Genomic DNA, 16,196 nt, shown 5'->3' with positions numbered 1-16,196 from the left:
CGAGATAGTCCTCGAATCCAACGTAGTCCAACGACCAAACCTGTAATAAAACACAAACACACAAAAAAAAATTGTAACACATAAAAAAGCAAAACAGTTATTATTCTTACCTTTCCTGGGTCCAGTGCTGTAGCCGCAACGTCAGTGAGCTGGGCCCTGTATCTAATCCTATCATGTGTGATACTGTCTGCTGAACCACTGTATCTAATCCTTTCCATAGCTATAGGGTCAGAGTGCTACAGATATGCTGTCTCATATATATATATATATATATATATATATTCACACTCACACACACACACACACACACACACACATACACACATAAACATACGCGCACACACATTTTTTTGGGGGGTGGACATATGTTAGCAGGGCCGCCATCAGGAATTTCAGGGCCCCCTACAGATAAAATTTTGTGGGCCCCCCTACCGTGGCACCGCCTGTTAACGGTACTCCGTCCAGTACTATATCATGGTACCCAGGGCCGCCATCAGGGGGGGTATTAGGGGTACTGATGTGAGAGGCCCGGCCAAACCTAATTGAAAGGGGGGCCCGGCAAACTGCCGCGATTTGCCTTTGGTAGAAAAAAAACAGGCCCCTGCAATGGGGCCTGTTTTTTTCACCAAAAGAATGTCATGAGCTGCGGGCCCCCCTTTCAATTAGGTTTGGCCGGGCCTCTCACATCAGTACCCCTAATACCCCCCCTGATGGCGGCCCTGGGTAGCATGGGGGCCGTCAAACACCGCCGCCCGTGCGACCGATCACGCGCACCCGCAAACTCCCGCGCATGCGCACCGGCGACCGCCTGGAACCGCGCACCGAATTTTGAGGCAGATTTTGACCTGCCCACACTATCTTGCCGCGTTTTTTGCCTGCGGCGATTGAGGACAGCAGACAGAAAATGCAGCGAAAAATGAATTTTCTGCCTCCCATTGATTTCGATGGCAGGTCAGAGGCGGAACCACGGCAAGAAAGGACGTGCTGCTTTTTCTTTTTTCCGCGACTGGCTCCCATTGATTTCAGATTAAATCAATGGGAGGCGGTTTTGGAAGTTGTTTGGTGCTGATTCTGACGCAGTGTCCGAGTCAATATCAAGGCCCAAAAACTCTGTGAACTGGGCCTTATTGTTAGGGCTTATTCAGACGAACGTGTAATACATCCGTGCAACGTGCGTGATTTTCACGCGCCTCGCACGGACCTATGTTACTCTATGGGGCCGTGCAGACTGTCAGTGATTTTCACGCACCTCGCACGGACCTATGTTACTCTATGGGGCCGTGCAGACTGTCAGTGATTTTCACGCAGCGTGAGTCCGCTGCGTAAAACTCAGGACATGTCCGATATTTGTGCATTGTCCGCGCATCACGCACCCATTGAAGTCAATGGGTGCGTGAAAATCCCGCCCAGCACTTCCGCAGCCGTATAAACTATGAATGAAAACAGAAAAGCACCACGTGCTACAAACATACAAACAGAGTGTCATAATGATGGCGGCTGCGCGAAAATCACGCAGCCACGCATCATACGCTGCTGACACACGGAGCTGTTATGGACCTTTTGCAAGCGCAAAACGCCACGTTTTTGCGCGCGCAAAAAGCACACGCTTGTGTAAATCCGGCCTTAGGGTAGGAACACACTAGGCATGAACACTGCAGATTTTATGCAACACATTTTATTGTGGATAATCCGCAGCGTATTACAGTCGCAGCCAAGTGGATGAGATATGAACAAATCTCACCCACACGCTGCAAAAATAATGGACCTGCAGTGTGGCTTTTTGGCTTTTTAAGCCGCAGCATGTCAATGTATTCTGTGGAATCGCCGCTCCTCTGTTGCAGAAATGATGCGGTTCTGCCGCAAAAATCACAAATGAGAAAAAAAAAAAAAGGCACTTTTTTAAATTTATAAAAAAGTTTAGACTTGCCCCGGCTGTAGTCCTGGTGACGCGATCCTCTATTCTTAGCGCAGCCCGGCCTCCTGTCATGACGTTTCATCCCATGTGACTGCTGCAGCGGTCACACGGTTTACAGCGTCATCCCAGGAGGCGGGGCTACGTTCAGAAGAGAGAGACGCGTCGCCCTAAACTACGGCTGGGGCAAGTCTAAACTTTTTTTTCCCTGCAGGATTCCCGCAGCGGACACGCCTCACGAAACCTGCGCCACTATTTGGTGCGGTTTTGCTGGCAGAATTCCCTGCGGCTACCGGGGCGGATAAGCTGTGTAGTTTTACTCAGCATATCCGCCTAGTGTGTCCCTTATGATGTCGCTCCTGGAGCTGCTGCCGCTCTCTAAATAGGCAGTTGGTTCAGTAGAATTTGGAATTATTTTTTTTTGTGAACCAGCTTAAAAAAATACAAAACTTTTGTGTTAGGGCCTGTTCACATCACTGTTCGCTTCCGCTCCGGGGTTCCATCTGAGGTTTCTGTCGGGTGAACCCCGTAACGGAAAGTGATAGCACAGCTTCCGTTTCCATCACCATTAGCGCAGTCGACTGCGCTATTGATTCCGTCCGAAAACCAGCCGAAATGGTGACGAACCACCGCTCCGGGGTTCCGTCTGAGGTTTCTTTCGGGTGAACTCCGCAACGGAAAGTGAAAGTGACAGCACAGCTTCCGTTTCAGTCACCATTGATCTCAATGGTGACGGAAACATCGCTAATGGTTTCCGTTCGTCACCATTCCGGCTGGTTTTCGGACGGAATCAATAGCGCAGTCGACTGCGCTAATGGTGATGGAAACGGAAGCTGTGCTATCACTTTCACTTTCCGTTGCGGGGTTCACCCGACAGAAACCTCAGAAGGAACCCCGGAGCGGAAGCGAACAGTGATGTGAACAGGCCCTAACACAAAAGTTTTGTATTTTTTTAAGCTGGTTCACAAAAAAAAATAATTCCAAATTCTACTGAACCAACTGCCTATTTAGAGACCGGCAGCAGCTCCAGGAGCGACATCATAAGGGACACACTAGGCGAATATGCTGAGTAAAACTCCACAGCTTATCCGCCCCGGTAGCCGCAGGGAATTCCGCCAGCAAAACCGCACCAAATAGTGGCGCAGGTTTGGTGAGGCGTGTCCGCTGCGGGAATCCTGCAGGGAAATAAAAGTTTAGACTTACCCCGGCTGTAGTTTAGGTGACGCATCTCTCTCTTCTGAACGTAGCCCCGCCTCCTGGGATGACGCTGTAGACCATGTGACCGCTGCAGCAGTCACATGGGATGAAACGTCATGACAGGAGGCCGGGCTGCGCTAAGAATAGAGGATCGCGTCACCAGGACTACGGCCGGGGTAAGTCTAAACTTTATCAATTTAAAAAAGTACCTTTTTTTTCTTCTCATGTGTGATTTTTGCGGCAGAACCGCAGCATTTCCGCAACAAAGGAGCAGCGATTCTGCAGAATAAATTGACATGCTGCGGCTTAAAAAGCCAAAAACCACACTGCAGGTCCATTATTTTTGCAGCGTGTGAATGAGATTTGTTCAAACCTCATCCACTCGGCTGCGACTGTAATACGCTGCGGATTTTCCACAATAAAATGTGTTGCATAAAATCTGCAGTGTTCATGCCTAGTGTGTTCCTACCCTAAGGCCGGATTTACACAAGCGTGTGCTTTTTGCACGCGCAAAAAACGTGGCGTTTTGCGCATGCAAAAGGTCCATAACAGCTCCGTGTGTCAGCAGCGTATGATGCGCGGTTGCGTGATTTTCGCGCAGCCGCCATCATTATGACACTCTGTTTGTATGTTTGTAGCACGTGGTGCTTTTCTGTTTTCATTCATAGTTTATACGGCTGCGGAAGTGCTGGGCGTGATTTTCACGCACCCATTGACTTCAATGGGTGCGTGATGCGCAAACAATGCACAAATATAGGACATGTCGTGAGTTTTACGCAGCGGACACACGCTGCGTGAAAATCACTGACAGTCTGCACGGCCCCATAGAGTAACATAGGTCCATGCGAGGCGCGTGAAAATCACGCACGTTGCACGGATGTATTACACGTTCGTCTGAATAAGCCCCAACAATAAGGCCCAGTTCACAGAGTTAATCTGAAATCAATGGGAGCCAGTTGCGGAAAAAAGAAAAAGCAGCACGTCCTTTCTTGCCGCGGTTCCGCCTCTGACCTCCCATCGAAATCAATGGGAGGCAGAAAATGCATTTTTCGCTGCGTTTTTTGTCTGCTGTCCTCAATCGCCACGAGCAAAAAACGCAGCAAAAAAACGCGGCAAGATAGTGTGGGCAGGTCAAAATCTGCCTCAAAATTCTTTAAGGAATTTTGAGGCAGATTTTTTTTTGCCTGCAAAATACTGTGTGAACAGGGCCATACATAAACAGCACTTTGAGATAATTTACTCACCGTGTCAGAAGAGATGCTCCCACTCCAGTCCTCTTCCGGCGATGTCTTCCAGGCGAGGTCTTCGGTCCAGACGTCCAGTCCTTCACCTCCAGCCAGGCTCCAGGTAAGTTTTGTCCATGTGTGTCCGCGGCTGCGCGCGCTTCGTTCGCGGGTGCGCGCGCGGCCGATCGCGGGTGCGCGCGTGGGCGGTCTCCAGTGCGGGCGTTCGTGGGTGCGCGCTCGCGAGTGCGCACGCGCGGGAGTTTCCTTGTGCGCGCGATCGGGTGCGCGCGCGTGGGCGGACGGTTTGACGGCCCCCCATGACGAGGGGAGGGGGCCCGCAGCAGCAGCAGCAGCTCACGACATTCTTTTGGTGAAAAAAATGGGCCCCATTGCAGGGGCCCGTTTTTTTCCTACCAAAAGAATGTCGCGGAAGTTGCCGGGCCCCCCTTTCAGTTAGGTTTGGCCGGGCCCCTCACACCACTACCCCTAATACCCCCCTGATGGCGGCCCTGTATGTTAGTACAAGTAGTACAAGGATACTTATTGCTGGGGCCCTGCATCTAAGTCTATCATGGGTGATACTGACTTCTGGGGCACTGTATCTAAGTCTATCATGTGTGACACTGTCTGCCGGGCCATGCATCTAAGCTTATCATGTGTGATTCTGTCTGCTGGGCCATGTATCTAAGCCTATAATGTATGATACTGTCTGCTGAGACAAGGAGGGTATGTAGGACTAACTACAGGGGACTGCATGGCGCTGTCTACAAAGGGGATGTATCGCAGAGGGACTGTGTGTGGAACCATACAGGGGGGTTGTGACTCTATATACAGGGGGCATTGTGTGGGGACCTCTAGACAGGTGTCTTTGATTATAGACCCGAGACATAACTTTGCTCGGGGCCCCAGAAATGCCAAATTTGCCCCTGAGGTTTAGCACAAGGATACTTACTGCTGGGGGCCTGTATCTAAGGCTACATTCACACGAGCGTGACAGATTTACGCACGTAAAAAACGCGCGTAAATCTGGTCGAGTGCGTTGCGTTTTGCATCAGTGTGCTTTGCGTGTGGCATGTGTTTTTCACGCACTTGCAAGCACTTTTTTTTCAATGTAATTGATGCGTGAAATGTCGTCCATGTGCTGTCCGTGTTTTTCACGCACCCATTGACATCAAATGGCGACTAGGTGCATGAAAACGCACTAATATATGTGTGAGTTTCACACAACGGACACACGCTGCATGAAAACTCACGCATGTGTGAATAGCCCCATTGAAATCAATAGTGCCGTGTGCTGTGCGTTATTTCAACGCACAACACACAGACGAGATTCACTATCATCTGAATGAGCCCTAAGTCTATCATGTGTGATACTGTCTGCTGGGGCCATGTATCTAAGCCTATCATGTAAGATACTGTATGCTGGGGCCATGTATCTAAGCCTATCATGTATGATACTGTCTGGTGGGGCCATGTATCTAAGCCTATCATGTGTGATACTGTCTGCTGAGACAATGCATCCAATTCTATCCAGTGGTGTAGCTATAGGAGCTTTAGTCTTATATATATATGCTATCTCCGATATATATGTAAAAAATTAATTATTTTTCGGTGGGGGTGGGTGAAAATATATGTCTCTGGGCTTGTGCCCCTGATATTTTAAGACCCTAGTCACGCCCCTGGTCAAGAGCATGTGTCCCTGCACAGTGTGATATAGTCAGCGATGGTTGGAGACTGTCAGTATGTAGGGACACAGCCCTTTGCCAAGGGGAATCGTAACACCCTTTTGTCAATGCTCGCACAGAAAAGTGGTGTTCACTATAGACACGGTAGAGCGGCGGTGGGGAAGGGGGGGCACAAGTTTGTGGAACAGCCCAGGGCCTATGGTCTACTTAATCCGTCACTGATGCAAGGAATCAAGAGAGACAGGAATCAAGAAAAACTAGAAATCAGATCCAGCAGTGGAGCTATCGAGCAGCACCAATTAGTTCAGGGAGAACAGCTGCTGCTTGGGAGAAAGGAGTTTCTGGTTTAAATCTAGACAATTGATTGTTTTTATAGTATGCATGACTGAGGACTCACAGCTACCTTCAGTTGCTATTTCCATGGTGAAATTATTTTAAGTCTAATGTAGGGGCCGATCACATATGTCTGGCGTCCGCTTCAGTTTACCTCCGGCGTGTTGAAGAAAAGCCGGAGGCAAACCGATGCTGGAACGGATCCCATAGCTTTCTATGGGATCTGTTCTGGCACAGGGGACATATGGGGACGTATGGCGCCGGATCCAAAAAGATTACCTGTAGTGTTTTTGGTTCCAGCTCCCAGGGAGGTCCGGCGCCGTATCCTATATATTTTAATTGTGGCCGGATGAACACCGGGTGGTGCCGCATCCACCTTCCGGCAGCACCCGACGGGAAGGTGGATGTGAGCTAGGAGCGGAATCCCGGGTCATAGCATTGCCAGGCATTCCACTCCAGGCGGAGACCCTGACAACTACCCTCCCACCTGTCCCGGATTCAGCGGGACAGTCCCGGATTCCGGGCGGTGTCCCGCTGCTCCATGCGGCCGGGGGTATGTCCCGCTGTCAACTGTGTTTGTGTCCTCAGGACGCAGACACAGTTGAACTTAATACTGAAGCAGGGAACGATTAGGTCCATGCTTCAGAATGAGTTCATAGCAGAGGAGCAGAGGGAGCTCCTCCGCTCGCCGATAATTCCCCGGGCACAGCGCTCGGGGAAGCCCTTGACATCACTGTCCATATATGGATAAAGACCCAAATGTTATTATGCTTGGTGAATAAATAAAAAAAAAACTTAATTGGATTATCTTGAGTGTTGCATTTCCTTTCTTCGATTGCATATTGATTGTCTCCCTTGGACCTGGGTTTCTTTACTGCGTACACCACCCATGTTTGGGGAGTTGTCCATTGCCAATAAAAAATGTTTATGCCTGTGCTGCTGTTTTCTTGAATATCTGCTATCTACGGGAGGGCACTATGTGGCACAATTTACATGGGGCGCAATGTGGCACCATCTACATGGGGCGCAATGTGGCACCATCTACATGGGGCGCTGTGTAGCCCTATCTACAGGGGGCGCTGTGTGGTGCGATCTACAGGGGGGCTGTGTGACATTATCTACAGGGAGTACAGTGGCATTATACACAGGAGATACTGTGGCATTATATACAGAGGGCACTGCGGCATTATGTGGCATTATTACTGGGGCGTGTGTGTGGTGCCAGCTAAAGGGGATGCTGTGTGGCGCTATCTACAGGGGGGCTGTGTGACATTATCTACAGGGGGTACTGTGGCATTATATACAGAGGGCACTGTGGCATTATCTACAGGGGCGTGTGTGGCACTATATACAGGGGTGTGTGGTACTATATACAGGGAGTGTGGCACTATATACAGGGGGTGGCACTATCTAAAGAGGGCACTTCAGCATTATCTACAGTGGTTGTGTGGCACTATATACAGAGGGCACTGTGGCATAAGCTACAGGGGGTCTGTGGCACTATATACAGGGGGGGTGGCACTATCTACAGAGGCACTGCAGTATTATCTACATGGGGTGTGTGGCACTATATACAGGGGCACATTTTCAGAGCCTAGACTACTATATTGTGGACCATTGTGGTAAAAACTGATGCTAAAAACGGATGGTAAAAACTAATGACAACAAATGACAACTAATGACAACTGATGACAACTGATGGTTTTGTATTAAAAATTGTGAAAAAGCCTGATGACAACTGATACATTTTTGCATCAGTTTTTGCATTAGTTGTAATCACTTGAGAGACAAAAAAACTGATCCTGATACAACTGATATATGTGAACGCACCCTAACTCAAAATCCAAAGATTCAGGTGTAACTGCAGCTAAGCCAATTTCCCCCACCAATGTTATGATAATGGGGACCAGAAAGCGACCACCCGAAACTCGATTCTTGAAATTCAGTATTATAGCTATCAGACAGACAATTTTTTTTAACTGATGAAATGTGCCAAATTGCGCCAAAATGTTTGTTTTTGGAACTTACTAACAAATATGCATTTGTTTGTTTTTAGTTTGTTTTGTATTTCTCATTCATTTCTAGGTTTATTTTTATTTTTTTTAACTCCATAGCACGGTTATTTTCTGTTAGTCATTAAAAGAAATTCAGTGGTTAACGTCAGAGGTGTAACTTAAAGGGGTATTTAAGGGGTGTTTCAGCAAATTAACGTTATTCTTTGTATAATAATAATGAGAATGTTTTGATATACTTTTTGTAACAATTTCTTACAGTTTTCTAGATTTCTGTTTGCTGTAATTTAATAGGAACCTTCATTATTTACACACAGATGCTCGGCTTGTTACAAGACCGACCTCTGATAACTGCACTGTGTTATGAGAGCATGTTCACACGCTTACTAAAAAACGAAAACAGCTCCTAATTTTCAGACGTTTTTCAAAACACTTGCGATTTTCGCTGCGTTTTTAACGGCCATTTTTGGAGCTGTTTTTCTAGAGTCAATGAAAAACGGCTCCAAAAAAGGGGTAAATAAGTGACATGCACTTCTTTTTCACGGCCACGTAAAAAATGCCCCGTTGGAACAGAACGCCGTTTTCCCATTGAAATCAATGGGCAGATGTTTGGAGCCGTTCTGCTTCCGATTTTTCGGCCAATTTTCGGGCCGTTTACTCAGTGTGAACATACCATCAGTCCTACACCTGTGAAATCATCACATGACCACACAGAACTATTTTAAAAATAAAAAGCTAAAAAAAAAAGTTCTGATTCTCCAATGTAGTGCACTCTATTTGCTTTTTCATATACAACTTTAGTGTCATTCTTTAATCCCCCCAGCTAGACTTCATGCACACGACCGTAGGTTTGCGGCCATATACTATCCGTAATTGTGGAACCGCAATTGCGGACAGTATACAATACATGCTTTCCTATGGGCCAATGCACACAACGGTGGTACGTACATTGCCCGGACCGCAAGAAAAATAGGACATGCCATCTTATGGTCTGCATTTGCGATCCGGCCTCATTGAAATGAATGCACATCTTGAGTGTGCACGGTCCGTGATTGCAGATGGCCCACAGATGACACTCCACGGCTCGTGCGTGCTGTAATCACGGTCCGTGTACACAGCTACAGCCGTGTACAGGGGACCTACCTCTAAAGTATACCTCTGGTGCAGAGACCATGGAAACAACTCCCCGTGTGTCAGCTTCTTTGGCTCTAGTGAGTATGAGGTAGGGGAAGGTGAGATGGAGTGGGTTTAAGGATAGTCTTATCGAAATTTTTAGGTCTTGTAAAGAGTTTGGCTTTAAAGTAGAAACAATATAATACCAAGCAGGAAAATAATAATTCCAATTGACATACTTCTATCACTACATTAAATATTCAGTAATATACTCACAAGAAATGTGGTGATGAGAAAAGTTGATGTTGGAATTACACATATCTGAAGAACATAAACAATGGTATTTACCATGCCTGTAGACAGGAACGCAGATGTCAGATCTGCAAACTGCATGGGAAGGGAAACAGCCTGCAAAATGACACATAAATAGGTCAATAACAAAAACCCTAAGATACAAGACAACTGAGAAGAGTAGCTCAAGAACACTGACAGACCATCCTCAAGGCAACCATGGGACTATCTTTCTATACAAAGCTGTAATGTCGGGGTAGGGAAACAGACAAGTGAGCCCTAATCTACCCGCCACTCAGTCCCTGCCTACTTGCAACGACCCGCACTAGGCGACGGGGTACAACTGGGCGACGGTCCATACACTCAATAGGTGCACGACAGACAAACAGACAAGGGTACAAAGAAGCCAGGGAAATGGGGAAGTTGCCCACGAGAACACCGTGCGCAACAAGCGAGGTGAACGAGCCGAGTCAAACCAGGAGATGAGCGAGGTACAAAAACGCAGAGCAGAAGAGTGGTCAGAATAGCCAAGGTCAATCACAAGCAGAGGATCAGTAGTTCAAGAAGCTGCAGCAGGGCCAGGAAACCAACAGAGAAGAATCACAAGCAAAGGAGGAACAGGAAAGGCAGGTATAAATAGACAGAGGGCGGGAGCTAGCTCCGTCTGGCCAGGCTGTGATAGGCTCTCCCACTCCTAAGCCTGCCATCCTGGGTGGTGAAGATGGAGTCAGTCTCACAGACATAGAAGCAGGTGCAGACTGATTACCTATGGGCATCGACACAGAAGGTGTGTCTGGCAGATCCTTTACAGTACCCCCCTTTTATGAGAGGCCACCGGACCCTTTCTAGGTGGACCTGGTTTATTGGGGAAATGAAGGTGGAACCTCCGAGCAATACCCCAGCGTGAACATCCCGGGCGGGTACCCAAGTCCTCTCCTCAGGCCCGTATCCCCTCCAATGGACCAGGTACTGGAGGGAGCCTTGGACCATCCTGCTGTCCACAATCTTGGCCACCTCGAATTCTACCCCCTCAGGGGTGAGAACAGGGACCGGAGGTTTCCTCGAGGGAGCCAAGGACGGGGAGCAGCGTTTAAGGAGGGAGGCATGAAACACGTCGTGTACTCGAAAAGACGGGGGCAACTCCAGTCGGAAGGAGACAGGATTAAGGACTTCAATGACCCTGTATGGCCCTATAAACCGGGGAGCAAACTTCTTGGACGGGACTTTAAGGCGCAAATTTTTTGACGATAGCCACACCAGATCCCCGACCACAAACAAGGGGTTAGCAGAACGTCTTCTATCTGCCTGAGTCTTTTGTATGCTCTGGGACGCCTCTAGGTTCTTCTGAACCTGGGCCCAGACTGTGCACAGTTCCCGGTGAACGACATCTACCTCGGGATTGTTGGAACTACAAGGTGAAACGGAGGAGAGCCGTGGATTAAACCCAAAATTACAGAAAAAGGGGGAGACCCCTGACGAGTTACTGACCCGGTTATTAAGGGAAAAGTCGGCGAGGGGAATGAATAAGACCCAATCATATTGACAGTCAGAGATAAAACACCTTAAATATTGTTCAAGAGACTGATTAGTCCTCTCAGTTTGGCCATTAGTTTCAGGATGGAAGGCAGAGGAGAAGGACAGATCAATCTCCAACTTTTTACAGAAGGCTCTCCAAAACAATGAAACAAATTGTATCCCTCTGTCAGAAACAATATTGACAGGGACCCCATGGAGACGCAGGATGTGTTTGACAAACAAGGTAGCTAACGTCTTAGCATTGGGTCGTTTCTTGAGGGGCACAAAGTGGCACATGTTACTGAAGCGGTCTACTACAACCCACACCACCGACTTGCCTTGAGATGGAGGCAAATCGGTGATGAAATCCATGGAGATATGGGTCCAAGGTCTCTGGGGAACGGGCAAAGAACATAGTAGGCCCGCTGGTCGGGACCTGGGAGTCTTGGACCTAGCACAAACTTCACAAGCGGCGACGTAGGCCTTAACGTCTTTGAGCAACCCAGGCCACCAATAGTTTCTGGCAATGAGGTGCTTGGTACCCAGGATGCCTGGATGGCCAGATAGTGCAGAGTCATGATTTTCCCTAAGTACCCTTAGCCGGAATTGCAGGGGAACAAACAGCTTGTTCTCAGGAAGGTTCCCGGGAGCTGAACCTTGATCAGCCGCAATTTCAGAGACTAAATCAGAATCAATAGAGGAAATGATTATACCTGGAGGCAAAACACAAGCAGGATCTTCCTCCGAAGGAGGGCTGGCCATGAAGCTACGCGACAGTGCATCAGCCTTAAAATTTTACACCCAGCCCTATAGGTGACCAAAAAGTTGAATCTGGTAAAAAATGACGCCCATCGAGCTTGTCTCGGGTTTAGCCTCCGGGCAGATTCTAGGAAAACCAGATTCTTGTGGTCGGTAAGGACCGTTACCTGGTGCCTAGCCCCCTCCAGGAAGTGGCGCCACTCTTAAAATGCCCATTTAATGGCTAAGAGTTTGCGGTTGCCAATATCATAGTTACTCTCAGTGGGCGAAAACTTCCTGGAGAAGTAAGCACAGGGGCGGAGAAGGGTGAGGGACCTGGTACCCTGGGACAAGACAGCCCCCACTCCCACCTCGGACGCGTCAACCTCCACGATAAATGGCTCCATTTGGATGGGTTGAACCAGCACTGAGGCCAAGATAAAGCACTTCTTAAAGGTAATGTGTTGCCAGCAAAACATGTTTTTTTTTTGTTGTTAAACAATTAGTGTGTAGGTGATTAAACATTGTTCTAATTTGTTATTTTTTTTTCACGAGTCAGGAAATATTATAAATTGGATTCAATTTATAATATTTCCCAGCACTGGTCAATAGATGGAGCAATTCCCAAAATTGCAGCATTACATGTGGTAAAGCAACCACATTGCTTTATGCTGTAAAATTGGGAAAAAATCCCTCGCTCTAGTGAGCTCTCAGAATCCCCCCCTCCTTTATCCTGGCTAGTGCCGGGAGAAACGAGGGGTTTGAACGGTCTAACCTCCTACACTGTGTGTCGCCATTTTTTGAGCTAACACACCGTGTGGTAGGTTTACATACACTAGTAAACACACACTGAAACACGAACATACATAGAAATCACTTACCTGCTCCAGTCGCCGCCGCTCCCTCCGGTCCGTCCGCTCCGTCTGCTGCCGCTGCTCCATGTGCACAAGTCCGGAAGCCGCGACCGGAAGTAGTAATCTTACTGCCCGGCCGCGACTTCCGGTCCACAGGAAAATGGTGCCGGACGGCGTGCATTTCAAATCGGACTGTGTAGGAGCGGCGCATGCGCCGTTCACACACACACGGCGTACACCATAGTGGATGGAACGGGCCCCGTTCGCAGTCCCTATGGGACTGGAGCTGCCGTATTCCATGTCTGTATGTGTCGTTAATCGACACATACATAAATGGAAAAAAAAATGGCAGCCCCCATAGGGAAGAAAAAGTATAAAAATAGAAAAAAGTAACATACAAACACACAAATAAATATAAACGTTTTTAATAAAACCCTAACATAAAACTGATATAAAGAAAAAAATGTTGGTGACACTTTTCCTTTAAGGACCTCAAAAGCCTGGACAGCCTCAGGAGGCTAGTGGAGGAGAGGAGGAGATCAGCACCTTTGCGAGTGAGATCCGTAAGAGGCTAAGCGATGACCGAGAAGTTAGCAATAAATCTCCTGTAATAATTAGCGAACCCCAGGAAGCACTGTAACGCCTTCAGGGAGGCAGGTTGGACCCATTCCGCCACAGCCTGGACCTTGGCGGGGTCCATGCGGAATTCATGAGGAGGGAGGATTTGACCCAAAAACTGTATCTCCTGCACCCCAAACACACATTTTTCGGTCTTAGCAAACAGTTTGTTTTCCCGAAGGGCATGGAGCACCTTCCTGACATGCTCAATGTGGGAGGACCAGTCCTTGGAAAACACAAGTATGTCATCAAGGTACACTACAAGAAATACCCCCAGGTAGTCTCTTAAAATCTCATTTATGAAATTCTGGAAGACCGCGGGAGCATTACGCAACCCAAAGGGCATGACGAGGTATTCTAAATGACCTTTGGGCGTGTTAAACGCAGTCTTCCACTCATCCCCCTCTTTGATGCGGATAAGGTTATAAGCCCCCCGTAGATCAAACTTAGAGAACCATTGGGCCCCCTGAACCTGATTGAAGAGATCAGGAATCAAAGGAAGGGGATACTGGTTCCTTACAGTGACCTTATTCAAGTTTCAGTAGTCAATGCATGGCCTAAGACCACCATCCTTCTTCCCTACGAAGAAGAAGCCAGCACCTACCAGAGAAGTAGAGGGGCGAATGTAACCCTTGGCCAGGCATTCCTGGATATAATCTCTCATGGCTTCACGTTCGGGACAAGAGAGATTAAATATCCTACCCTTAGGGAGTTTAGTTCCTGGTACCAAATCAATTGCGCAATTGTATTCTCTATGAGGTGGTAACACTTCGGAGGCCTCTTTAGAGAAAACATCAGCGAAGTCCTGAACAAACTCAGGTAGAGTGTTCACCTCCTCAGGGAGAGAAATAGAATTAACAGGAAAACATGACGTCATGCATTCATTACCCCATTTGGTAAGATCCCCAGTATTCCAGTCAAAAGTGGGATTATGCAACTGCAACCAGGGAAGGCCTAAAACCAAATCAGACGATAATCCCTGCATCACCAGTACAGAGCACTGCTCCAAATGCATGGAGCCCACATGGAGTTCAAAAACAGGGGTATGCTGTGTAAAATAACCATTAGCAAGAGGAGTGGAGTCGATACCCACTACCGGGACAGGTTTAGGCAAATCAATCAATGGCATAGCTAGAGACATAGCAAATTCCACAGACATAATATTAGCAGAAGACCCTGAATCCAGGAAGGCACTGCCGGTAGCAGACCTACCACCAAAAGAGACCTGAAAGGGAAGCAAGATTTTATTACGTTTCATATTTACGGGAAATACCTGTGCGCCCAAGTGACCTCCCCGATGGTCACTTAGGCGCGGCTGTTCTTCCGGCTGCTTATTCTTATGCCTAGGACAGTTGTTCACTTGATGCTTGTCATCCCCACAGTAGAAGCAGAGACCATTCTTCCTGTGGAACTCTCTATGTTGGGGGGACATGAAGGCCCCGAGTTGCATAGGTACCTCCGAGTCTTCCGTGGAAGAACGAAGCAACGGAACCTCGGGAGGCATCATGGGGAAGTCAGAGGAGAAAACACCAACACGTACAAGTAGTCGTTCCCTGAGACGTCGGTCAAGTCGTACCGCTAAAGCCATAACCTGATCTAGGGAGTCAGAAGAGGGATAGCTAACTAGCAGGTCTTTCAGGGCGTTCGACAGACCCAACCTAAACTGGCACCTTAAGGCAGGGTCATTCCACCGAGAAGCTACGCACCACTTCCTAAAGTCAGAACAATACTCCTCAACAGGTCTCTTACCCTGACGTAAGGTCACCAGCTGACTCTCGGCAAAGGCAGTCTTGTCAGTCTCGTCATAAATTAGCCCGAGAGCAGAAAAGAAGAGATCAACGGAGGAAAGTTCAGGGGCGTCAGGAGCCAAGGAGAAGGCCCATTCTTGGGGCCCGTCCTGGAGCCGGGACATAATTATACCCACCCGCTGGCTCTCAGAACCAGAGGAGTGGGGCTTTAAGCGAAAATAGAGCCTACAACTCTCCCGAAAGGAGAAAAAAGTCCTCCGGTCCCCTGAGAACCGGTCAGGCAACTTGAGGTGGGGTTCAAGAGGTGAGGTGAGGGGCACTACCAGGGTAGCATCAGGCTGGTTGTCCCTCTGAGCCAGGGCCTGGACCTGTAGGGAGAGGCCCTGCATTTGCTGAGCCAGGGTCTCAAGGGGGTCCATAGTAGTGTCAGGGACCAGGGTAGACTAGGTATATGGGCTTGTGATTATGTAATGTCGGGGTAAGGAAACAGACAAGTGAGCCCTAATCTACCCGCCACTCAGTCCCTGCCTACTTGCAACGACCCGCCCTAGGCGACGGGGTACAACTGGGCGACGGCCCCTGCACTCAATAGGTGCACGACAGACAAACAGACAAGGGTACAAAGAAGTCAGGGAAATGGGGAAGTTGCCCACGGGAATACCGTGAGCAAGAAGCGAGGTGAACGAGCCGAGTCAAACCAGGAGATGAGCGAGGTACAAAAACACAGAGCAGAAGAGTGGTCAGAATAGCCAAGGTCAATCACAAGCAGAGGATCAGTAGTTCAAGAAGCTGCAGCAGGGCCAGGAAACCAACAGAGAAGAATCACAAGCAAAGGAGGAACAGGAAAGGCAGGTATAAATAGACAGAGGGCGGGAGCTAGCTCCGTCTGGCCAGGCTGTGATAGGCTCTCCCACTCCTAAGCCTGCCATCCTGGGTGGTGGAAGATGGAGTCAG

The 16,196-nt window shown here is 48.4% G+C and overlaps 2 protein-coding genes across 4 annotated transcripts in view; one reads left to right on the top strand and one right to left on the bottom strand.

The window, feature by feature from the left end:
- Positions 1-16,196, bottom strand: part of AMHR2 (anti-Mullerian hormone receptor type 2) — a 65,870-nt gene that overhangs the window by 48,100 nt on the left and 1,574 nt on the right. For all 3 annotated transcript variants that reach the window (XM_075851847.1, XM_075851848.1, XM_075851849.1), the window contains exon 3: positions 9,755-9,886. In XM_075851847.1, coding sequence (XP_075707962.1) covers positions 9,755-9,886 — 132 coding nt within the window. The remainder of the gene's footprint in view (positions 1-9,754; positions 9,887-16,196) is intronic.
- LOC142742281 (cell division cycle-associated protein 7-like) overlaps positions 3,204-16,196 on the top strand; it is a 35,130-nt gene continuing 22,137 nt past the window's right edge. The window contains exon 1 of the mRNA XM_075851850.1: positions 3,204-3,285. The gene's annotated coding sequence lies outside the window, so the exon portion shown is untranslated. The remainder of the gene's footprint in view (positions 3,286-16,196) is intronic.

Source organism: Rhinoderma darwinii, chromosome 2, assembly GCF_050947455.1.
Source record: "Rhinoderma darwinii isolate aRhiDar2 chromosome 2, aRhiDar2.hap1, whole genome shotgun sequence".
NCBI classification, from domain to species: domain Eukaryota; kingdom Metazoa; phylum Chordata; class Amphibia; order Anura; family Rhinodermatidae; genus Rhinoderma; species Rhinoderma darwinii.
Note: the sequence above shows the minus strand (reverse complement) of the source record. Positions and strands in the feature narration are given on the sequence as shown.